General features: G+C 44.3%; 1 protein-coding gene across 1 annotated transcript in view; it reads left to right on the forward strand.

Annotated features, from left to right (window-relative positions):
- Positions 1-23,741: 23,741 nt before the first annotated feature.
- Positions 23,742-24,878, forward strand: part of MOCOS (molybdenum cofactor sulfurase) — a 232,172-nt gene continuing 231,035 nt past the window's right edge. The window contains exon 1 of the mRNA XM_082015564.1: positions 23,742-24,173. Within this exon, the coding sequence (XP_081871690.1) occupies positions 24,050-24,173 (124 nt within the window). The 5' untranslated portion in view covers positions 23,742-24,049. The remainder of the gene's footprint in view (positions 24,174-24,878) is intronic.

The raw sequence follows: 24,878 nt of genomic DNA on the forward strand, positions 1-24,878 counted from the left end.
AGCTAGTCAAAGAACAGAATGTCCATTCTATAGGAAGTGGCAGGATTTATCAAAATTTAATTCTTTCACAGATCAGAATGAGACATTTAAACAATGCAATCCATAGTGGAAAATGCCTTGTTGTGAGTAAATGAACATTTGACCTTTGTGTGTGGTTAAAGCAAACTGTTCCAACTGTATCAAGATGCTGTGATAACTTTTTATTAGCATTTTATAATACTATTACATGACACACATCTAAATTTCATTGACTCGGCATCTTTCAGTAGAAAACTACTTCCCTGGAAGTTATTTAATTGGCTCACAGATGAAGTAGTGCATTATAAATATTTTCAGTTTCTTTACATCCTTCTCTGCATGGTGAGTGCTTGTCTTATCAAAATCAGGGAACTTGAGCTCTTATCAAAGAGTGTTGGCACTCTTTGACTTTCCCAACCCACCCCACCTTAGCATCCTGCTTTACCCTCACAAACGGCTCAAAGGAGAATGAGGAACTATTAAGCTCCTGGAGTAAAACTTTTTAAGAACAGGCATTTGGTAAAAATGCATTGAGAATTCCTTTTAAGGACACTCATAGTCCTGAAATATTCCCAGAGGAAGTAAGTCTTTTCTATTTAGTTAAGTGATTTTCTGTTTTAACGTAAATCTGGCCCTCAAGAATGGAGATCCAAAGAAGAACTCGGCTGCTCTAGGTCTCTGCTAGAGAGCTCGTCGCTGTGGATGCATGCTGCCAGGCACTGTTAGGAGCTTGTGATAAAAATTAAATCCTCCATCTCCTAAAGGCTGAGAAAAACAGTGATATTGGAGGCTGCAGAGATACATTTCCTCAGATTCAAAACCAGAAATGATTAGTAAAAGGAAAGACTTTATTCCTGTAAGGAAGGAGAAAGGACTATTGTTTTTAAACTTGCCACAACACTTCATGTTCTTAAATGTGTTAAAAGAGCTCATTCTCTTCAAACAAGGCCTGGAGGTTCATTATTCTGCTTTACTGGCAAGGGTTCATGTTAATATTTCTGCTGATGTTCCTGATGCCTGGTTCAAGGAGACATTGGGCTTAATTTGGAAACCTTTTCTGCCACAAGTTTCCTGGAACCATAAATATTAAATAAATATTAATGAAGTCAATATTTTATATTTTATCTTTTATCCACAAAACTTCTGGAAAATATTTATTATGAGGCAGCATCTAACGTGAGTCGAAAGACAAATGCTATGTTGGATGAGATAACAGAGGCAGCGTCGAAGATGACATTTTCTAAGGATTCAGATTGTTCATGTCTGGTTTTTCACAAGCAATAAGGCTAAAAGTCTTGCCTGTAGCATTTAAGTGACACTAAGCTATGTAGAGAGTTTACCTGAATAGTATCTCATCAGTATTCAACAGAGCTTTGTGTTTAGGATGTTTACATTAGAAAATTATGTTTTGGAGATCAGGAGTAGTCTTCAAATATAGAAAATTCATCTGTTTAATTAGGATCCTAATATTACTATGCACATTTTGGAAAACAGCAATAATACTTGATTATATTATGCTAGAGCTGCTCTGTTCTTTAGTTTTTAACCATGAGGTAATTGGTAAGTGCAACAACTTCCTAAAAGTTCATAACTATGAGTTGCCATATCAAGATTGTATGGAGCTTTTTTTTCCCCCAAAATAGGTGTTCTCTGGTCAGAAAAGGAATTCAGGGGATTCCTCTGGCCTGCCTTTCACAGTGTGGCTATGAAATCATAGCCAGTTACTTTTGGTCTTATGACCTATTAATTTCCAGTGTATTGGATGAACCTATACAATTGGCAGTATGCCCAGGTCTCCCAAGAAGTTTCCCGGTGACTTTGAAATGTGCTATTATGGCAGTAATGCCCAGTTCCTCTCGTGGGGTAGTTGTGATGTTCACAGTGCCAGCATTCATAAAACAGTTAAAAATCCTTGGATTGGATTTTGCGTTACTGTAAGTAGGAGAGTGGTATAACTTAATTGAGCGCTACAACTTAGTTATGTGGAGTTACCGGTAGACTGAAAGCTGTTTGGAAAAAATGCACAGAAAGCTGTTGAGGGGTAGGACGCCTTGCTAACAGCCACCTCATTTCTCAGTCTCAGGCCTAAACTGGAATTATAGTCACTGTTCACTCATGTTGGCTCTGTAACCCAAGTGTGAGTGAAGTGGCTATCCAGCTTTCATGATCCAGGCTCAAGCAGGGGATAATGAAATTGTAAAATGTCGTCTTTGGTTTGTCTTGCTATTGGTGTCTGAAACCCAGATTATTCTCATGAAAACAGAAGTGAAGGACGAATAGTCCTTATTTTAAAGGAGTTATAATAGCATTTTGGGGTGAGACAGTGGAAAGATTAAACCCTGTGTTGTCAAGTTTGCTTGTCCAAAACAAGATACTGAAATGTGTGTCAGTATGTACATATGGACAAGTAAACAAATAGCTTAGTGTTCAAAAGTGCTGAGCATATTCAGAAGTCATTGAACTCAGTGGGATTATAAGTGCTTGCTGCCTGCATTACTATTTTAATATCTGTCTTTAAGTCTTTAGGAAAATTTAGGATCAGGCTTTTATGCCATCCAACCATAAACTTTCCTTGTCGGACTGATCACATCTCCAGTTGTCCTCCATTAGCCTATCCACAGAAGTCACAACAGTTACTGTTGTGCTGAAGTCCTGGGAAGGGTCCTTCCCTTCATCCCGAGAAGACAGGAGATTGTCTTCTCAAATATTTGTCAGGTTTTCTGGGACAAGATGAATTTAAAAATGTGAATTGCATTAACCTCAGTACAAGAGAATTCCTCTGCCCCATCTCTACAATTAAAGCTGCTCTTAAGACCCAAACAGGATATGTGGTTTTCTCTGTACTCTTCTGAATTTCACATACCAATAGTGTAACCCATCTTTTGTGCTCTACTGTGCTTGCAGGTAAAAACAGGGCTAATGCTGATTTTTAGTGATTTTTTTTTTTTTCTCTGACATTTCAATAAAATGATACTTTTAATATGTGGAAACCTGGGTCCCAGCACACACTGTGTAGGCCAATCTCAGCTGATCAGCAGGAACATGGTTGACGGCTGGTTGGTACAGCTGTCGTGGGTCACTGGAATGCACTGTTAGGGAGACAAGCCCCAAAGAGCCTGATGCACCAACCCAAGGGGTGCCAGGCTTACAACGATGAAACCTTTGGTGGGAGAAGGGTTGGGAGGGATGTAGGAAGACCAAGTGAGAGACAGAGTGTTTTAATCTTTGCATGTTGTCCTCCCAGTTCTCAGTGTGACAGCTACTGCCTGATGTTTCAAGCCACTGCACTAGTCAGATGAGCTGTAAATTCTGCTTTTTACTTTGCCATCTCTTCTGTTCTCAAACTGGATATTTCACACAAATTGGAAAAAAAAAAAAACAACCAAACCCTATAAGATTTAGCTAAGCTTTGCAAACTTGGAACTCACAGCTTCATGTAATTGTAAATGATAGTTCAAGGAATTGTTTCTTCCTGGACAGAGTGGTGCAACTTCCCAACCTGGTGTTGGTGTGTTTGTTGGCAAACCTCAGCTTGCTGCATTTCAGCCAACATCAATACCAAAAAAAGCATGTGGGACAAAACTTGACTGTTTTTAAAGCAGTTTGATATGTGCAAAAATTCAGGTGCATACAAATGCATATGTAATCCCCACCCGCCTACATTTGCAGATAGGTGGATAGTGCCATGTTATTTTTCATGCCACATTTTGAATACTGTTCTATTTCAGTCATAACAGGCTTGGGGTATGGGACTCAGTGCCTGTTAAAACTAATTACCCTTACCATTATCATCAATTAACCCCTATTAATGTCAGACAGAAATGTAAAAATCTCGAACCGTTTTCTACGATTCAGTGCAGATGAGTTCAAGGGAACTGGTAATGACATTTTCGGGCCGCGCACGAGAAACGCCGGCTTACCAAAACAGCGCAAGACTTCCTCTAGCTTACATCATGGGGTATAGGAGCCTTTTCCCCAATAGGTGTTGCTTGTAGAGGCCAAGCCACTGGTGCTTTCTGACACCAGGTCACTCAGGTCTCCAGGTGGGAGGGGATAGGGGCTAGAGGATGCAGTGGGCAATGTTCTCCAGTGTGACAGCGGTGGCAGCTTTGCTAGATGCCTGACATGGAGGATGTACGACAGGCACCACCTTAGTCACTTGGCTAATTTCTCTCTGTCTTCTAATATTACCGACTCATTTTCCAAGCACAAGGCAGTTTGCTGTCGAATGCCGATTTTTGTCAATCTTATAAATACTTAGTGTATAACAAAGCAAATGTTATTGAGGCTTTTCAGGTTTTGAATTTTACTGTTCCAGACCCGATTTCTGCTTCAGGCCATGGGGGCCGTGCCGAGTAAGGATTAAGCCTTCTGCTTCACGTGACACACCATTGGAAGCGATGTCAGTGTTCTTGTCCTAGACCGTTCCTTACCCTAGTAAATGCAAGGAACCCCAGTTGCAAGGTGTGCGTGGTGAGCACCTGCTGAAGGAAGGGCAGTGGCACGTAGATCAGGGGAACTGTGTGTCAAGAATAGGATCTGTTCAGAGTGTCTGTGCTGTAAAATAAAAATTATGAAAAAACATTAAAAAGAGGAAAACAGATTCTGCCAAAGAGTTGCTTCCCCAACTTGTTTAAAAAACCTAAATTAAGTAGCTCACTCAACAATAGGTATTACGACAGTGCATACAGTTTTGCCACATACGCTTTCATACGTAGCTTTGCTGTTAAACTAAGAATGGAGAATGGAGTCACTTTCACTAAATTAACATTATGACCCTTATTATAGCAATTATATGTAACAGCACAAATGTACTAACATTGTTGGCTCATGAATGCCAAGAGTCATCCAAGATTTAGAGTCCTGGCTGTGGCTCTACAGACAGTGGATCTAGGAAAGGAGTTTGCTCACAATGTTTAAATTTTCCACAACGTTTCCTAAATCAGTGGCTTTATCCTGGCTGCACTATGTGGCTTGGAAACCTAGGGCAGAGCTGTGCATTATGGGGATAAAGCGCTGTTCAAAATATCCTCTGACTGCATCTGCCAGTGTGGCTCCCCTGCATCCCCCAGCATCACTCACACCACTTTCTGCTCCTTTCTATTGACATCACCTGCATTAGGGTTTGGAAAGCTTTCACGCGTGATTATTGCATGTGTGCAAGGCAAAGACAATTGTTTTTCATTATTCTGTTAGGAGGTAGTATGACAGTTATGACAAATACTGTGACAACTAGATCTCTCTTGTTATTTGAATGGATTTAATTCTTAATGGAAGGTGACAAACTTCCTTAATATTTCAATTTTTGCAATGCAGCAATGAACATCAGCAATTAAAAAAATGAGCATTTTTCTCATTTCAGAAATGCTGCCATATGGAATATAAAACCAAGTTCTTTTGCTTTATCTTGTTTTTCTGTTTTTCATTTCATTCACTTCTAAGAATGGAACCTGCTTCAGTACACAGCAACACAAAGAAGCAGCATTAGTTATGTTATGAAAGGTTATCACAAAAAAGAATAATATGAAGATGTTTGAGGTATATCTGTAGTAATAAATATTATTAATAAATTTATTGTTAAACTTATTAATAAATATTATTAATAAATACATATTATAATAAATAAATTTCTATGCTACAAATAGCCCCAGTTACAGTATTTTAGATCACAGCTGTGGAACTGCTGAATGACATGAGGCTTTAGGGAGCATGAGTGTGATCTACTGGTCAAAGCACAGGACTGAGAAAGGGGAAGTTAATACTGTAGATCTGTGTTTGTGGTGGTGTCTAAATCATTCTATCTGATCAATTCAAAGGCAGTTTGGTTATATACAGTAGTATCTCAGCCATACCTCATGGCTTTCCTGTCTAAAAAAAGGAGTAGGAAAAGAATCATTACCTTATTGACCAAAACATTGTTTGGTCCTTAACAAAGATCAGTAATATATGCTCCAGAGGAAGCTGCAAGAATAGTAAAGCAAGAGACTTTGAAATAATAGTTTGGAATTTCCCCCTACTGTTCTTTTTGCCTTAAGGCTGGTTTATGGCGTGGAGTACTGTGGCTTTAGATCCTTTTTGAATGCTAAGCTTTGAAGTATTTTGATAGCTTCAGTTCAGAAGCACTATATAAGCCAAAGTATTATTATCATTATTGTTATTAATTGTTTTACTATACAGTATTCTTAGATATCAAGAAATACAAATACTGGGGTTTTTTGGGCAGCCATAGGCCTAGCATATTTTGCACAACCTGGAATGATAGGCTTAGAGATTTTTTTATTTTTCTGAGTGGTGTTTGCAAAAATACACATTCCAAGAATTTTATTTTTCAATTTCTTACAGCATGAAAGAGATTTCCTCCTGTATCCCTGAGATAAGTGCAGCTATCTCTTTCTCTCCACTAGAAAGGGAGAAAGCATGTAAAGTGAAGACAGAGACTGGCTTCCTCTATTGCTACCATGAAGCTGTCTCTGACCCTTGAAACCTGGGGGGGAGGTTAACATTTTTTTGCTGTCTTGTGCAATAATAAGGATCCCATGCTTCTACTTTGTCACGCTGTCCTACCTGAACCAGCCAATGAGTAAACTGACATGAGAATTTCAAAGTCTCAGATAAGTTCTGGTTCTACCTTGCATAGAATCTTATTTGTCTCTTTGTGTAAGGTTAAGATTTTTACTGATCATAAGATAAATGGAAGTTTGCAAAAATAGAAAAAAGCATGTGTCTGTTAAGCCTTCGATGTTTCTTGAAGAGCCACAAAAATATGCATAGCCATCCTGTGATAAACTGTCTTGCTCTTGAATCTGAACTTTACCATTGACCCAGTGGAAGTGGGGTGGGCCCAATCTTAGAGTCATAGCATCTTTGAGTTGGAAGGTCACCTAGTCCATCCCCCCTGCAATGACCAGGGACATCTTCAACTAGATCAGGTTGCTCAGAGCCCCGTCCAACCTGACCTTGAAGGCTTCCAGGGATGGGGCAGCTACCACAGAATCATTAAGGTTGGAAAAGACCTTTAAGATCATCAAGTCCAACCATTAATCCAGCACCACCATGTCCTGCAGTGCCACGTCTACACACTTTTTTCAACACTTCCAGTGATAGTGACTCCACCACCACCCTGGGCAGCCTGTTCTAATACTTGACCACCCTCTTGGTGAAGAAATTTTTCCTAATATCCAGTCTAAATCTCCCCTGGTGCAACTTGAGGACATTTCCTCTTGTCCTGTCACTAGTTACCTGGGAGAAGAGACCAACACCCACCTCACCACAACCCTCTTTCAGGTAGTTGTAGAGAGCGATAAGGTCTCCTCTCAGCCTCCTCTTCTCCAGACTGAACAATCCCAGTTCCCTCAGTACTTGTAAGTACTCCTTGTAAGACTTGTGCTCTAGATCCTTCACCAGCTTCATTGCCCTTCTCTGGACATGCTCCAGTATCTCAATGTCGTCCTTGTAGTGAGGGCCCCAAAACTGAACATGGTATTTGAGGTGCAGCCTCACCTGTACTGAGTACAGGGGTACAATCACTTCCCTACTCCTTCTGGCCACGCTATTGCTGATACAGGCCAGGACACTTCTTGGCCACCTGGGCTCACTGCCAGCTCATACTCAGCTGGCTGTCAACCAGCACCCCCAGGTCCTTTTCTGCTGGGCAGCTCTCCAGCCACTCTTCCCCAAGCCTGTAGTATTGCAGGGGGTTGTTGTGGCCGAAGTGCAGGACCTGGTACTTGGCCTTGTTTATCCTCATGCAATTGACCTTGGCTCATCAATCCAGCCTGTGCAGAGCCCTCCTACCCTCCAGCAGATCAACACTCCCTCCCAACTTGATGTCATCTGCAAACTTACTGAGGGAGCACTCGGTCCCCTCATCCAGATCATCGATAAAGATATTGAACAAGACTCACCCCAAAACTGAGCCCTGGGGAACACCGCTTGTGACCGGCTGCCAAATGGATTTAACTCCGTTCACCACCTCTCTGAGCAACTTGTTCCAGTGTTTTAGCACCCTCATTGTAAAATATTTCTTCATTCTATCTAGTCTAAATCTGCCCTCTTTTAGTTTAAAACTGTTACCCCTTGTCCTATTGCAACAGGCCCTGCTAAAAAGTCTGTCCCTATCTTTCTCAGAAGACCCCTTTAAGTACTGGCAGGCTGCAATAAGGTCTCCCCAGAGCCTTCTCTTCTCCAGGCTGAACAACCCCAACTCTCTCAGCCTGTCCTCACAGGAGAGGTGTTCCATCCCTCTGATCATTTTTGTGGCCTTCCTCTGGACCCTCTCCAACAGGTCCATGTCTTTCTTTTGCTGAGGGCTCCAGAGCTGAATGCAATACTGCAGGTGGGGTCTCACGAGAGCCAATTAGAGGGTCAGAATCCCTCCCTTGACCTGCTGGCCATGCTTCTTTGGATCCAGCCCAGGATACGGTTGGCCGCCTGGGCGGTGAGCGCACATTGCCGACTCATGTCCAGTTTTTCATCCACCAGTACCCCCAAGTCCTTCTCAGCAGGGCCGCTCTTGATCCCTTCATCCCCCAGCCTCTACTGACACCAAGGGTTGCCCTGACCCAGGTGAAGAATCCTGCACTTGGCCTTATTGAACCTCATGAGGTTCATATGGGCCCATTCCTCGAGCTTGTCCAGGTCCCTCTGGATGGCATCCCATCCCTTAGGTGTGTCAACTGCACCACTCAGCTTGGTGTCATCTGCAAACTTGCTGCTGGTGCACTTGATCTTGCTGTGTCATTGATGAAGATATTAAACAGTACTGGTCCCAATATGGACCCCTGAGGGACACTGCTCATCACTGATCTCCATCTGGACATTGAGCTGTTGACCACTACCCTCTGGATGCAATCATCCAACCATTTCCTCATCCATCCAACAGTCCATCCATCAAATCCACACCTCTCCAAATTAGAAGGAAGGATGTTGTGGGGGACCATGTCAAAGGCCTCACAGAACTCCAGATAGACAATATCTGTAGCTCGTCCCTTGTCCACTGATGTGGTCACTACATCCTAGGAGGCCACTAGGTTGGTCAGGCAGGACTTGCCCTTGGTGAAGTTGTGCTGATTATCTCAAATCACCTCCCTGTTCTCCATGTGCATTAGCATAGCTTCTAGGAGGATCTGTTCCAGGACCTTCCCAGGCACAGAGGTGAGTCTGATAGGTTGATAGTTCCCAGGGTCCTCCTTGCTATCCTTTTTAAAAATGGGTGCAACGTTTCCCTTTTTCCAGTCTCCAGGGACTTCATCTGACTGCCGTGACTTTTCAAATATGATAGAGAGTGGCTTGGCAACTACATCAGTCAGTTCCCTCAGGACTCTGGGGTACATCTCATCAGGTCCCATAGACTTGTGTAGGTTCCTCAGCTGGACTAAAATCTTGATTCCTCTTCCCCCAGATCCTATAAATTTGCAAATTCTTATGAAAGAGTCAATATCCCTTTTTACTCTTTCCTTTTATCTTGCTTAACAGTTTGCCAAGAGTGCCAAAAAATTATTTTTGCCTTCCACAGTCCCTTTTTTTTAATTCCTGAAACCCTTCATATATTTTTGTAGTGTTCCTAATCTCTGTTGGCCTGCAAAGAGGGGGATTGAGTTTAGGGAAAGTAATCTCTTCCATGGTAGGTGCAGAGCACAAGAAATAAGGGGCTGGGGCAGATGGTGTAGGATCTGGATCTACTAGGGCTGAACTCTTCTTTGAATTCCTACTTACAAGGCTAGTGATGCTGTTAGGGTTGTCTTTATGATCTATACAGAAATAAATGGTATATGCCAATGCAATTCACAGTAGTTTGGAAGTGATTGCCTTTCTTAGCAAGAAATGGTTAAAAAAATCATTAATCACTTTTTAATTTTTTTTTGTTGTGCTATATGCGTGGAAGCTTGTTCATTATTATCAAAGGCAAGGTCTAGATTCAAAGAGACTTATTGTAATTGTATGACCTAATTAGAATCAAGCTTCTAATGATAGATATTTCATAAATAAATGAAATGACTTTGCGCATTCTTTTCTTTAACTTTTGGATATGTATCCTGAGCTAAAAATGTAGCAAATGTATTATTGCAAATAAATTATTTTCTTTGCCAATAACAGTTTTGCAAACATTGGCATGGTGCTGTCTCTTTTGCTGCAGGCTAATGTCTCTCTTTATTAACCATGATAAAAACTGGAATATGGATGAGTGACAATTTGTTTATTTACACACAACTTCAATGAACAAAAATGTAACTTGTCATAATTTATAGGATTTGCATGGTGTTAGTTCTGATTAGGTGCAGGGGGATGCATCGATGCTTTTATTAACTACCACACAGTTGGTGCTATCAATAAATTCTTAGAGTACAAAAGAATGCAAAAGGCCTTGGTTGCATCTCATCAAGTGAAGTAGATCATCTTTTTTGTCAGAATTGGCTGCAGTCTTCTGACGGATGAACTCACATGATGTATACAGAGTGACTTCAGATGACTTGGCTGCTGAAAAATTTGATGTGAAGCTGTATGGCAACATTTTTCCAAAGTGACAGTAACCTCTCACAACAAAGTTAAGAATCTGTTTCTTAGAAATGGTGGGCTTTTCTTGTTGTCAGCACAGGGCTGTGAGCACCGCTGCCAGATCCACACAGAAAACAGGCCAAGATTGCTAGCACAGAGAGATTTATCTATCCACAGTTCTGGTTAGCTATGGAAAGGCTGAGATAGTCTCAGGTACGTCATTCAAAGAGAAGTCCCAGAAGTAACCTCCTGTTGCTGTGGGTAATAGGCTTTCATTTATATTCATTATAGTCATGTCATAACCTTTATGAGATTGATTTGATTTCCCCCCTTTGTCTTACTTACAAAGGCTCCCTTTCCTTCTGTTTCTTCATTTGCTACTGTCTAAAAGGGCCTTGTAAAGATTAAAAAAAATAATTTTGAGTGGTATCAGCGTAACAAATTTCTCAGACTTGCCTGTCAAGGTTTCACATTAACTCCTTTTGCTTAAGTGACAGTTGGCAGGTAGATGTCTCTTTGTTATTTAAAAGGGAGCTTGCTTTGTGTTTCTCCCTGGTGTTTCACTTTTCTGCAAAATTCTCTTATTTCCTTATGCTATTAATATTTTCTATGAATTTGAAGGAAGCCAGAAATTACTTCTCTTTCATTTCCTTTTCACAAATCCCCTGATTCTTTGTTGTGCACTATAAATGCCGTCTGACTGTTTCCAGTGCCCTACCCAGATATTTCAGCAAGCTGAAGAGCTGACTAAGGGCTGCTGCCTGCCAGTCAGACGCTGTAGAAGGATGTGTCCACATGCATGGAGGCAAGATGAGAGACATCCTGGCAGGGTCAAGTGTGCATGTTCACTTTGCCAAGTGTCAACTCCAATTACAGAATGCTACCTCCCAGCATTTTAAAAAATGCAGCCCATTCCAGAAGTACACGAAGTACTTCTTAATTGCAGGAAAACTCCTTTTCTTTTAATTTTTTATAAAGTGAAACATAAAAAATTTAAATGATAACTTTTAAAGAGTATAACTTGAAATGTAAGAAGGTTTGGAGTGTAGCTGCAGTACATGTCTGACTCTAAACCCTAACCTGTAAACTGACACGTTTTATTGTGCAGTAATTTAATCTCATTTCCATTATATATCTTCTCCATGGACTCAACATGAGGTGATTATTCCTCTCTTTAGCTAGGCAATGTAGCTTTTAACTACACAAACCACAGACTTGAATCAAACTCTGAAGTCATTAGAGCCCAAGAAAGTGTTTCTAACGATCCTCACTGATGCCAGTGATCTTGGTGCCTCAGCTCTTTTGTTATAAGTGGTACAGCCCTTTTCTATCCAGAAATAGTCAATGTACAACATTAAAAATGTGTTTGACAGCAAATATAGAGTGAGAAGGAGGTTCGGGACACACAATGTTCTGGAGTCAGATTCAACAGGTTCAATTCAGTCTACTGAGATTAAATATTTTTCTGTGGTATGTAATCTGCCAGCAGACTATAAGCACTAAGGGAACCTCTACCGCAGAAGACCCAGTGAACTCGGTGCTTATAGCAGCCCTGTGCAGTATGATTTCACGTCCCTCCTTTGAATCAGGGATTTGGACACCATGCTGTAACCCTATAAGCAGAAACTTTCAGGGTTTATCGCTTGCCAGTGCACTTGTTCACAATGCCAACTGGTGGAAGCGGTTTCTTTCCAGCCAGACTTGAGCGAGTCAGACCACCGCTTCTCTTTAGCAATTTTATCAACCATTGTGCTGATCTAGTTAGCCGAGATTAAATGTCTTGCTCAATGGAAAATCTGAGTGGAGATGGGCATTTACACAACTGCTGCTCTTCACGGGCTTTCAAACGCCTCCTCTGCACAAAACAGCAGGGTAACAAAGAGGATTTTCTAGCAAAGCCTACTCTGAGATACTTCTAAAGATTCTCTGATTAAGTGAAAATATGCCAAAGACTTGCCATGTATTTAGAAACTTGAAACTCTCACGTGCTTTTCTAACTGCATTTATAAAACGTGAGTCATGGAGGTCTGCATTTTCAGAGGTGCTCAAGGGTTAAACATGAAATCCGTGGGAAATATGGGTGTTCAAACATTTGGAACCTAGGACCTTCCCTCTTCCGTTCTTATAACTACTTTGTCAAGCCCAGGTGCCTCTCTCCCTTCTCTGGTGTGATTTATTTCACTGTGCTGGAGAATTACAGATGCATACTAGTATTCTGTATTATCTTTCTCCTGGTTGGGTTTTACCTAATAGATTGTTTTCAGGCCTGTGAAACCCTGGCCGCTGGTCAGTGTATCATATCTAACTTATTGATCATTGCTGATGGCATAGATTATTGTCATACATGAAGGAAGACTCCTAAGGAATATTTCTAAAGCCATGAATGATGGCTGCAGTGCCTTTCAGATTTTAGTATAGAAGAATTTCAGGTAGTTGAGACTCCATCAAAGACAAGACCTAAAATGTTTATTTTTTATGTTTTAATTGCAGTCCAGTAGAAATCACTTTGGAAAAGTCCCAAATTTAAAAGACCAGCAATAATCACTTCATTAAATCTTCTAGTCCCAAGATGGAGGTAATATCTTCTTACAGTGGGTTTCCAATGTTTTCAAGAAACAAAATTAACACCAAGATCTTATTGTCAAATTCTCTGACAGAGTAAGTATTTTTACTGTAATGAACTGTCTGCTATAGCTTGAAATCCATCTGCAAGCACGGAAAAGAATGTCAGTGCTCACTAAGGACAGGATTATTTTAAATTAACAAAGGTGATCTTCATTTTCCCCACCACCTATTTGCGCTTCAGACACTAAGGGTAAAGGTGTCTTCAAAGTGAAAGCTCTTATGTTTGGAAATGAATATTTTTATGTGTAAGATTTTGCATAGCAAACATTTCTCATGAAAATCACTATTCACAATACCTCAGTGTGCTACCAAAAGTGGCAAAACTGGTCAACAGCATCAAATACACTTCAGCTTTATGTCTGAAGAGAGATGTCAGATAAATAGTCTAGCAGACACAGTGAGTAGCTTAAAAGATAAAAAATAATTCAGAGCAATATATTGAAAAGCTCAACTGGTAACGTAGATACTTGTTTGGAAACAAATGTATTTGTTTCATATTGCTTTTTACTCTATACAAAAGATTCTGAATTTTTCAAGCTGAACAATCAAATGATAATGGAAAGCCTTTAAGAATGGGCTCGATCCTCTACAGTGGGATGAAAAATGCTATTGTATATTTAGGTACATATTTAAGTCTGCAAAGCTATTTCAAAGAAAGAGAGAATTAAATTTTTGACAAAATTGCCAGTGTGTTAAAGTTGAACTGCTGGGAAAGTTTTTTAGTAGCTTGTAACAACAGGTATAAGTTCTAAGCTCCATAGTTACAAACAACACATATGTAGATGTCCAAGTATCCGGCTGCAGGGAGTGCCTGAGCCTGTCGGTTGTACCAGAGACCAGCGGAGACACCACCTGCGTGCGGTGCGACCAGCTGAGTGACCTGCTCAGCCTGGGGCAGGGCTGGCAGAGGCAGTGGAGAGGCTGAGGAGCATCAGTGAGTCTGAGAGGGAGATGGACCAGTGGAGCCATACCTGGCCGTCCCTGAAGCAGGGGCAGCTGGTGGAGGCTCCACAAGCAGCAGGGGATCCCCTGCCCTCCTGCTGCCGGGCAGAAGGAGAGAACCTAAGAGATATGGGGGAATGGAAGAAGGTCTCTGCTTGGAGAGGCTGGTGAATCCTTTCCCGGCCTCCCTCACCATCCCAGCTGCCCTGACACAACAGGTATGGGGCTCTGGAACGTGAGGGACAGGAACATGAGGACCCTGACAAAGGTCTGTCCAAGGGGGTGCCTAGGGCGAGTCAGCCAGCCCCACGCATCAAGACGTCCTCTGTTAAGAAAAAAAGAGGGTAATTATCGTAGGCGACTCCCTTCTGAGGGGTACAGAGGGCCCAATATGTCGACCAGACCCAACTCACAGGGAAGTCTGCTGCCTCCCTGGGGCCTGGGTGAGAGATGTCACCAGGAAACTCCCTGGTCTGGTTCGGCCCACTGATTACTACCTGCTGTTGGTCATACAGGTTGGCAACAGTGCGGTTGCACTAAGAAGCCCAAAGGCAGTCAAAAAGGACTTGAGAGCACTGGGGCAGCTGGTCGATGGAGTGGGAGCACAGGTAGTGCCTTCATCAATCCCTTCAGTGACAGGGAAGAACGCTGAAAGGAACAGGAAAGCACACCTGATCAACACATGGCTCAGGGGCTGGTGCCGTCATCAGAATTTTGGGTTTTTTGACCATGGGGTGGTTTCCACGGCACTGGGCCTCCTCGCAGCAGATGGAGTGCAACTGACTCCAAGGGCAAAAGGATTCCTGCTTACGAGCTGGCAGGCCTCATCAAGAGGGCTTTAAACTAGATTTGGAGGGGGAGGGGATAAAACCAGGCTCACTAGAGTTGAGCCTAGGGGTGGCATGCCAGAGTTGAAATCGATAGCCCAGCTCAGGTGCATCTACACCAATGCACGCAGCATGGGCACCAAACAGGAGGAGCTGGAAGCCATTGTGCAGCGCGACAGCTATGATGTAGTTGCCATCACAGAAACATGGTGGGATGCTTCTCATGACTGGAGTGCTGCAATGGGTGGCTATAAGCCCTTCCGAAGGGATAGGCAAGGAAGGAGAGGTGGTGGAGTGGCTCTGTATGTTAGGGAGTGTTTTGATTGGATAGAAATCAATGATTGTGAAGACCAAGTTGAGTGCTTATGGGTAAGGATGAGGGGGAAGGCAGATACCTTGCTGGGAGTCTGTTATAGACCACCCAACCAGGATGATGAGGCAGATGAGACATTCTATAAGTGACTGGCGGAGGTCTCACATTTGCTGGCCCTTGTTCTTGTGGGGGACTTCAACCTATCGGACATCTGCTGGAAGTATAACACGGCAGAGAGGAAACAGTCTAGAAGGTTCCTGGAGTGTGTGGAGGATAACTTCCTGACACAGCTGGTGAGTGAGCCCACCAGGGGAGGTGTCCCACTTGACCTGCTGTTTACAAACAGAGAAGGACTGGTGGGAGATGTGGTGGTCGGAGGCCGTCTTGGGCTTAGCGACCACGACATGATAGAATTCTCAGTTGTGAGTGAAGTAAGGAGAGGGGTCAGCAAAACTGCTACCATGGACTTCCGGAGGGCAGACTTTGGCAGGTCACTGGTTGAGAGAGTCCCTTGGGAGACAGTCCTGAAGGGCAAAGGGGTCCAGGAAGGCTGGACAGTCTTCAAGAAGAAAATCTTAAAGGCACAGGAGCATGTGCCGTAAGAAGAGCTGGCGGGGAAGGCGACCGGCCTGGCTGACCAGGGAGATTTTGCTGGGACTCAGGGAAAAGAGGAGAGTTTATCACCTCTGGAAGAAGGGGCAGGCAACTCACGAAGAGTACGAGGATCTCGTTAGGTCAAGCAGAGACAAAATTAGAAAGGCAAAAGCCCAGCTAGAGCTCAATATGGCCACAGTTGTAAAGGATAATAAAAAATGCTTCTACAAATATATTAACAACAAAAAGAGAGGCAAGGAGAATCTCCATCCCTTACTGGATATGGCGGGGAACATTGCCTCCAAGGATGAGGACAAGGTTGAAGTACTTAATGCCTTCTTTACCTCAGTCTTTAATAGCCAGTCCAGGTATCCACAGGGTATTCAGCCCCCTGAGCTGGAAGATAGGGATGGAGAGCACAATAACCCGCCCATAATCCAGGAGGAAGCAGTTAAGGAGATGTTAAGCCACCTGGACACCCACAAGTCTATGGGGCCTGATGCGATCCACCGGAGAGTACTGAGAGAGCTGGCAGAGGAGCTTGCCAAGTCACTCTCCATCATTTATCAGCAGTCCTGGTTAACAGGGGAGGTCCCAGAAGACTGGAGGCTTGCCAATGTGACGCCCATCTACAAGAAAGGCCGGAAGGAGGATCCTGGGAACTACAGGCCTGTCAGCCTGACCTCTGTACCGGGGAAGATCACGGAGCGGTTGGTCTTGAGAGTGCTCACAGGGCAGGACAACCAAGGGATCAGGCCCAGCCAGCATGGGTTCATGAAAGGCAGGTCCTGCTTGACCAACCTGATCTCCTTCTATGACCAGGTGACCCGCCTAGTGGATGAGGGAAAGGCTGTGGATGTTGTCTACCTGGACTTTAGTAAAGCCTTTGACAGCGTCTCCCACAGCATTCTCCTGGAGAAACTGGTGGCTCGTGGCCTAGACAGGTTTACTCTTCGCTGGGTGAGAAACTGGCTGGATGGCCGAGCCCAGAGAGTTGTGGTGAACGGCGTTAAATCCGGCTGGCAGCCGGTCACAATCGGTGTTCCCCAGGGCTCGGTTCTGGGGCTGGTCTTGTTCAATATCTTTACCAATGATCTGGATGAGGGGATCGAGTGCTCCCTCAGTAAGTTTGCAGATGACACCAAGCTGGGTGGGAGTGTTGATCTGCTGGAGGGTAGGAGGGCTCTGCAGAGGGATCTGGACAGGCTGGATCGATGGGCAGAGGCCAACTGTATGAGGTTTAATAAGGCCAAGTGCCGAGTCCTGCACTTCGGTCACAACAACCCCATGCAACGCTACAGGCTTGGTGAAGAGTGGCTGGAGAGCTGCCCGGCAGAAAGGGACCTGGGGGTGCTGGTTGACAGCCGGCTGAACATGAGCCGGCAGTGTGCCCAGGTGGCCAAGAAGGCCAACAGCATCCTGGCCTGTATAAGCAATAGTGTGGCCAGCAGGAGCAGGGAAGTGATCGTGCCCCTGTACTCAGCACTGGTGAGGCTGCACCTTGAATCCTGTGTTCAGTTTTGGGCCCGTCACTACAAGAAGAATGCTGAGGTGCTGGAGTGTGTCCAGAGAAGGGCACGAAGCTGGTGAGGGGTCTGGAGCATAAGTCTTATGGGGAGCGGCTGAGGGAACTGGGGTTGTTTAGTCTGGAGAAGAGGAGGCTGAGGGGAGACCTTATCGCTCTCTACAACTACCTGAAAGGGGGTTGTGGCGACGAGGGTGTTGGTCTCTTCTCCCAAGTAACTAGTGATAGGACAAGAGGAAATGGCCTCAAGTTGCACCAGGGGAGGTTTAGATTGGATATTAGGAAAAATTTCTTCACTGAGAGGGTGGTCAGGCATTGGAACAGGCTGCCCAGGGAGGTGGTGGAGTCGCCATCCCTGGAAGTGTTCAAAAAACGTGTGGATGTGGCGCTTCAGGACATGGTTTAGGGGACATGGTGGTGCTGGATTAATGGTTGGACTTGATGATCTTGAAGGTCCTTTCCAACCTTAGTGATTCTGTGTGTGTGTGATTACGCAGTACAAAAATCTGTGCAACTTTGTATGTGGATATATGAAACATTTTGGATTTCATAACTGTAAAAAGCTGTTTGTGATTTAAAGTCAGTATTGCTAAGCCTCAACCAGCAAGATTATGACTCTCCAATCCATGTTAATAATTGTGTGAAATATCTTTGTGACACTTGTAGCCTTGTCAGAGATGGGAAGTGTTTATATTTTCTGGGTATGTTATATTAAAAGCAAAAAGCATTAGTATGCTGCGTGCATTTACAAATTCTAGTCATGGTGGATGTGCTACAATATGAAACCCGTAATTTTAAACTCAGCCCTGCATTATCATTTATGTTGATTTCTGTGCGCAGTACTGATTTGTAACAGGCGTCTCATGATAAAACTGCCCTGTCTGGGCAGGTGGTGTGGGTAAGGACAAGCAGTAAAACCTGAATCCCAAACCATATTCACTTCTGGTTTCCGTATGGGGTGTGAGGTTCTTCAAACACGTTGGGTTTAGTCAATCTTGTTAAAGTAACTTTTGGTTTTCTGTTTGTGTCACTCCTCAGTTTACCTCATGTCTCCATCCAGTGACCCCTGCCTAACTCTCAGGGTGACAAGGGGTGCATGCAAAAGTTTTTCCACCGAAATCTTCTTTAGCTTCCAAAATCTTAGAATGACTTACTGAGAGATGGACTAGCTACTGTTTGTCAAACTTGTGCATGTTGTATTTGCAACACAATCAGCCTCTTGAGAGCAGAGGCTTATGTGATCAAGTCTTCCTTTGAACTTCTGGATTCTTGTTAGGAGCACAAAGCTTTGTCATGCTGTTGCAATAAATCATATTTAATAACTGTTAAACCCTCTGAACATAAAGTTTAATAGCTACACTTGCAGGAATTAAATACTTTCTTTGAGCGTCGGTGCTTATGACCTAAACCTGTTAGATGCTCACCACCTGCCACCTATCTCAGTTACGGTGGGGACTGGGGTTTACCTCGGAACAGGGGCTGATTGTGTCAAACATTGTACAAATGTGTTCAGTGACAGTAGAAATAGGGGGTTTCTATCCCAGAGTTTACAGTTTAAACCAGAGGTCTGAAAAGGAGCATGGAGATGGGGCAGAAAGCACCAGCCATACCATCAAGAGATTCCTTTCCCATCTCGTGATAGTTGCTGTTTTTATAGGGACGGGGCTCTGTCTCAGGATTCATCATTGGTGGGCAAGCAATAGACAAATTTAAAGACAACTAGAAGAGATGTGCTGCAAATAAACTGGAGGAGGAGGAAATGTAAGGTAGCACACACAGACTGAAGCTGCAAAGAAATGGTGAGCATTAGTGGAACGGGAGGGCAAAAAGGGCAGGGAACTGAGAAGCACCCCGTCCTGCTGCCTGCACGGCAAGTCACCCAGTCACCACAGTACCTGTGTGTCTGCTCGAGATTCTTGCTCTGCTGGCTCAGGAGTCTTCTCAACCTGCTGATCTGGGTTTGTTTAGAAACCTTGGCCCTCATGGGGGAAGGATTAGGCAGTATGGCTGTACACCGCACGGCTGTACTCTTGTGTAAGTGGTTGACCGCAAGGGGCTGGAGGATGCAGAGGTTTATAGGGTTACGACTCTGCGTCTTTCCCCTAGCACCCTGCAGTGGTGTGAGGAGTTGCTTCCCTGTCTGCTCTCACATCCCCTTCCTAAAATGCTTCTCCTGAGCTAAGTACCTAACTGGTGCCATTAGTCACAGCCCTGACAGCATCAGGGACACCCAGCGAGCCAGCAAGCAGGGAGAGCTGTCTCTCTCTGTGATTCTTCTGCTAATAAGTTATTCTGGAGCAAATCCCAAGTCCCACCAAAGCCCGTGGCAATGCTTTTGCCAACCTACTTCAGAGCTGGAGTTAGTCCTTTGACTGCTGAAACATCTCCTGTGATTCGAATCAATCAGCCTCCTTCCACTTAAGCCACCAAACTTGTTTTCTCCTGCTTGCTTCTGCTACAAATGGAGTATAATTGCTGAGGGTTTGTGTATGTAAAGGACTACTTTTTTTTTTTTTTTCTTCCAAGTGGAAGATCACCACAGACCAACAGTCTAAACAGTTCACAATTATCAACCCTAATTCTGAGGAGAAATATAGCCATTTTTAGTAATAAAGACAATAATCCATGTGCAAAACGGAATATCAGATGTCAGTGAAAAAATAACCAAGGTATTTTTCTTGTGTATATATTTTTTTAAAATGTATACAGGGATAAACTAGAAGTTGTAACCTTGACTTTTGCCATACATGCCCTAGCAGCTTTTTGTAACTTGTAGGCTCAAATGGCTATATAACAAGTGGATTTATTTGTAATTAACTGAAACATGTGGTGAATCAGATAAAGTTTTCCTTATAGTCAATAAATAACTGTTTACAGTCAGTAAGCAACTGCGTTAGAGTTTCTGATATTGCACATCTTTTCAGATCAACCAGTTAACTAATTGTAGACTAGAGCAGTGTGTGTACATGTTGGGATATCTCTGCGATGAGCAAAATAGTCTTTATTTTATTGTTCCATGACACAACATGAAAAAGAATATATGAGCAACTCATTTTGTGTATAATGAACAAATAAGAAGGGTTATGTCACACCTAAATGTGTAGCAAGTGTGATCTGGTCTGCAACAAGGTAGTAATGCTTTTCTTAACATACAACCACAAAGGCGAGGCTGTGCCTGTGCTGACCTCTGTGCAATCATTTAATGGCTGTAGCATTCATTTCCACTAATGCTTTCAGTGTCAGTGGAGGATAAGAGCGGAATCTTGCTTTCTGCTGGCAAAAATTCTGCCTGAGAGCAACGCCTCTCCATTCCAAGACCTTTCTGTCAGTGTTCACATATACTGCATTACATTGGCTCTTAACGTTCTGCGTGCCTTGTGTTATGTAATTCCAAACTGCTTCACCCTTTAATACAACACCCAATCATGTCCATAAGCTCTGATTTGTGTTTTTCATTAATTTATATGCAAGGCTACTACAAGGAAGGAATAATTTCTCCTGCTCATACAGTACACCAGTGGCAGAGACAAAGCCTGAGCTCGTGGCTTTCTATAGCATTAGTCTATGTATTTTATACTAGCGTTGTCAGTAAAGCTTTGTCAAAGAGGGATACTGTAAGATGTGTCTTGGGATAGTCATGCAATGGTAAAGCAAGCTGGGTGTGACAAGGTTCGGAACTGGAAGTTGATGATGACTGGATTTAATGTGACGTGCAGTGTTTTTGTATAGTAGTTGTCAATTGCTGTCATCATTATAAAAGACACAATTGTTACTGGAGAGCTGTGGCATAATGGCGAGTAACCACAAATAAGTGGACTGGGGGGGGTGGGGTAGAATAGATGACTTCCAGAGGTCCCTTTCAACCTCAACTACTCTATAACTCTGCTTCTTAAATAATTTGGGCAATATGAATAACCCATTGCTTGGTCTAATAAGCCAAACAGGCAGGGTATTATTTTTTCTGTTTGAGCAGAATCACCTTTACTGTATATTTGCAACTGGTAGAGATCCCACCCGCATTCAGTGCTGTTCAGTTGGTTTGTATATGGGTAGGACGTATTAGACATACAGTCACAAAATGTGCTGGAGGGGACAGAGAAAGCTTATGCAATCCATGTTCCTGCTCCAGGACAACCTTTCCTTGTTTGCCAAGCTATCTGAGAGCTGGTGCTAACAGTCAAACATTAATTACTTAGAAATATTTTGCTGATCGTCAGGATTAATTATTATAGAACCACAGAGGTTGGAAGGGAGCCTTGGAGGTCTCCTGTCCAAACTCCTCCTCAAAGTGCGTTCAGCTGGAGGAGGTTGCTCAGGGCTGTGTCCCGGTGGGTTTTGAAACTCCACAGCCTCTCTGAGCAATGTGCTCCAATGTTTGACCACTCTCACGGGAATTTTTTTTTTTTTCATTATACGTAGTCAGAATTTCCCGTGTTCCAGCTTGTGTCTGCTGTCTTTTGTCCTTCCACCAAGCACCATCGTCTCTATACCCTATCACCATGTAGCTGTATTATGTCGATGGTTTATTTGCACTGAATAGAGCTTAGAGAACCAACACTCCCATTGCTCTTCTATAGAGCTGCAAGAGGACAGCACAACACCTTTGTAAAGAAGCATACAGTCTTTTTGAGTTGTTTGCAGAAGTATTTGTGCAGAGGCTATTTCTTCTTGTTTTCTTATAGTGTTTTTGAATAGTTGCTAAAGAGAAAAAAAGCAAGCGTTGTCACAGTACAGGGAAGGGATTAAAAAGCCCTTTTTCTTATTTTGTAACATCTTCGAAGGAATGGCAGTGTTACACATTAACATTTACGAATCAAGAAACCTACTAACTAGATTACGTGGATAACTTGGAAAGAACAACTTAACTTGCTCTGTTTCTGCTACTGAGCCTTCATTAAGGAAAGAACCTGCAAAACTGCGGGGAGGGGGGCAAAGGGGTGTAATGAATGCAGTTTGTGTGCCCGGTGCATGTGCACAGTGATCCTTTTGCTAGCAGCATTTTATCACTTGACAGTTTTGTGAACATGACCCTCTAGGCAATACCCGCCCACCAATATATATAATTTAATTAACGTGTTTACATGGACTGATCCCCTGGCTTCACTTTATAACCAGAGAAGAGGAAAAGTTACTCTGTAACTAAGAATCTGCAATGTGTAGATTTTGTATAAAAATGTGAATGGAAATTAGATTAGATCTTTAGAATGAATTTATTGTAAGATCAGAAAGCTGCATTCTGTCATCAAGAAAAAGGGCTGTTTTGGTGGGGAAAACTAGTCTTGCTTCAACAAAGAAGTGAAAACAACTATTTGACATACACAATATATGAAAACAGTGCGGGAACTATGCATAGCAATCAATATAAATAAATTGCTCTGGAAATTGGTAACAGGAAACTAGAAATATGAGGGAAAATCCATGGCAGATATTTTCTACATGTACTTCCAGTAAAAAAAAAGTCATAGTGATAGGGTAGGCCCTCCTAAATTGCAATGCATAAATTATTAAAGTGAAAAAAGGTATTTGGTGCAGGGTTCTGTGTTTTTTGTTGTTTTTTTTTAAAGTGACTTCAGCTAAAAACATTCCTCCACTTGATGGCAACTGTTCTTCTTTGGCAGAGGTGTTTGTTCATCTGCAAGGAAATGTATAAGGTGTAGTTTGTAGTTAATTAGTTTTGGTGAGATCAGTTAAGCCACAAAATATGCTTTGGGCATGTGCTGCATCTGCTAAGTGTTACCTCTCCGAACTGCTGGAGAAAGATGACCCAGGTCTTGTCCTCCTGTGCAAATGTGCATGGTTATGGTGTATCCTACAAAGCAAAGGCTTTTACATGAACGGCTGCCATTCTCTCGACACCTGATGACCAGCCCATACCACTCCTTAGGCTCTTGGCCAGCCATGGTCCTATATGTTGGCCAGAGGGCATCCGTGGCCAGCAGAGCTGGTTAGGCGTGGTGCAGGAGTATCATACACCGAATGCAAGGTGTGGGAAAGCGACTTCCCCGACCTATTAGCAGCAGGGGAAGAGGCATCGTCTACAGGTGATGCGGAAAACTTGAGCACTGAATTTGAAAAATTTCGGGGACAAGAGATTTCCGTGAGCTATGGCTATTTTAAAGAGTGTGCCTCAAAAGGAGGGGATGTAAGCAGCAGCATCTCGTTACCGTGAACCCAAACCTGATCTCCTTCTGCTTCAGGCAACTCCGCGCTGGACAGGTTCTCCGTGGGTCGGTGGGCTTGGGGCTCTGCCCGAGCCCGGATGACGAGTGTGGGTAGGAGGTGACCCCGCTGCCCGGTGGGCGCCGGTTGGAGCGGTGCCAAGGCCGGTGCGGGGGGGGCCCCGTTCGGTCGACCAGGCCGACCGGTGGAACCGCGCCAGGCCCGGCCCAGGGCCTACCCGGGCAGCGCACACCGCGTCCGCCGCCGCCCTGTGCCGGCCCCAGTCGCTGGCTCAGCGGCAGCCGGGCGGCTGCCGGCCCCGGCCTCCACCGCCGCTCGCGGGGCAGGTCGGGCAGGGCGGGGCGCGGGCACCCCCGGGGGCGGGAGGCGGGAGGAGCGAGGCGCGGCGGGGCCGGCCTGGCCGGGCCGGGCCGGTGGCAGCGCAGTGCCTGCCCGTAGCGCGGCCGGCGGGGAGGCTGCGCTGCCCGCGGAGAGCCGCGCCGGTGTTTTTGTCAGTCTTTCTCTCCCCTCTTCCCGCCTGCAGTCCGCGGCATGGCCGGGGAGTCGCGGGGGGAGCTGCTCTCCTTCCGCGCCTTCCAGGCCGCCTGCCCCGCCGGGTACGGGTACGGCGGCGGCCTGGGCGGCCTCCGGGAGCGCGAGTTCCCCCGACTCCGAGGTACCGCGGCAGGGGCGGGGCGGGAGGGCCGAGGGCGGGGGAGGCCCGGGCCAGTCCCGGCTCTCGTCCTCCCCGGGCGGGAAGTTCCTGGTGCGGGGAAGCGGCGGGGGAAGGGGTCCGGGGGGGGCACTGACAGAAGGCGGCGGCCTCGCCTCGCCGCAGCCGCCGCAGCGACGCGGCGGGGGGCCTGGGGGCCCCTCCCTCCCTCTTCCTCCCTCTCTCTTTCTCTCTCTTCCTCCCTCTCCCCGTCTGTCAGCGCAGGTGCCCCGGAGGTGCCGTGAGATCTGTGACAGGGTTGAGGTATAGCAACAAGGTGCAAAGCAGATATTAAGGGGGGGGGTGGGGGCGTGTGTTTGTGAAGGCAAACTGAAAAGGTAAAACAGCCCGTCTCTAAGTAAAGGTGTGTGGTTAGACAGGTCTTTGTAAACGGCTTTCGCAGATTATATGGATTCCCCACGTCTCCCCCCCCAGCATTAAATGTTGCTTGCACATATTACTTCAAATCTAACCGTGATGGATATATCACAGTAATTTATTTTACCTAAAGGGGTATCAATGCCTGTGACGTTAGCGCTTCAAAATACTTAGGGGAAAAAACAGGGTAGAGAGCAGAGTAAATAACATCAGTTTGGATGTCCTGAACATTTAGGTAACTCTTTCTGTTAAGAATTTTGTATTACTTCTCCCTTTTGTCATTTCTTTTAA

This window comes from Phaethon aethereus (genome assembly GCF_964289735.1).
Source record: "Phaethon aethereus genome assembly, chromosome: 2".
NCBI classification, from domain to species: Eukaryota; Metazoa; Chordata; class Aves; order Phaethontiformes; family Phaethontidae; genus Phaethon; species Phaethon aethereus.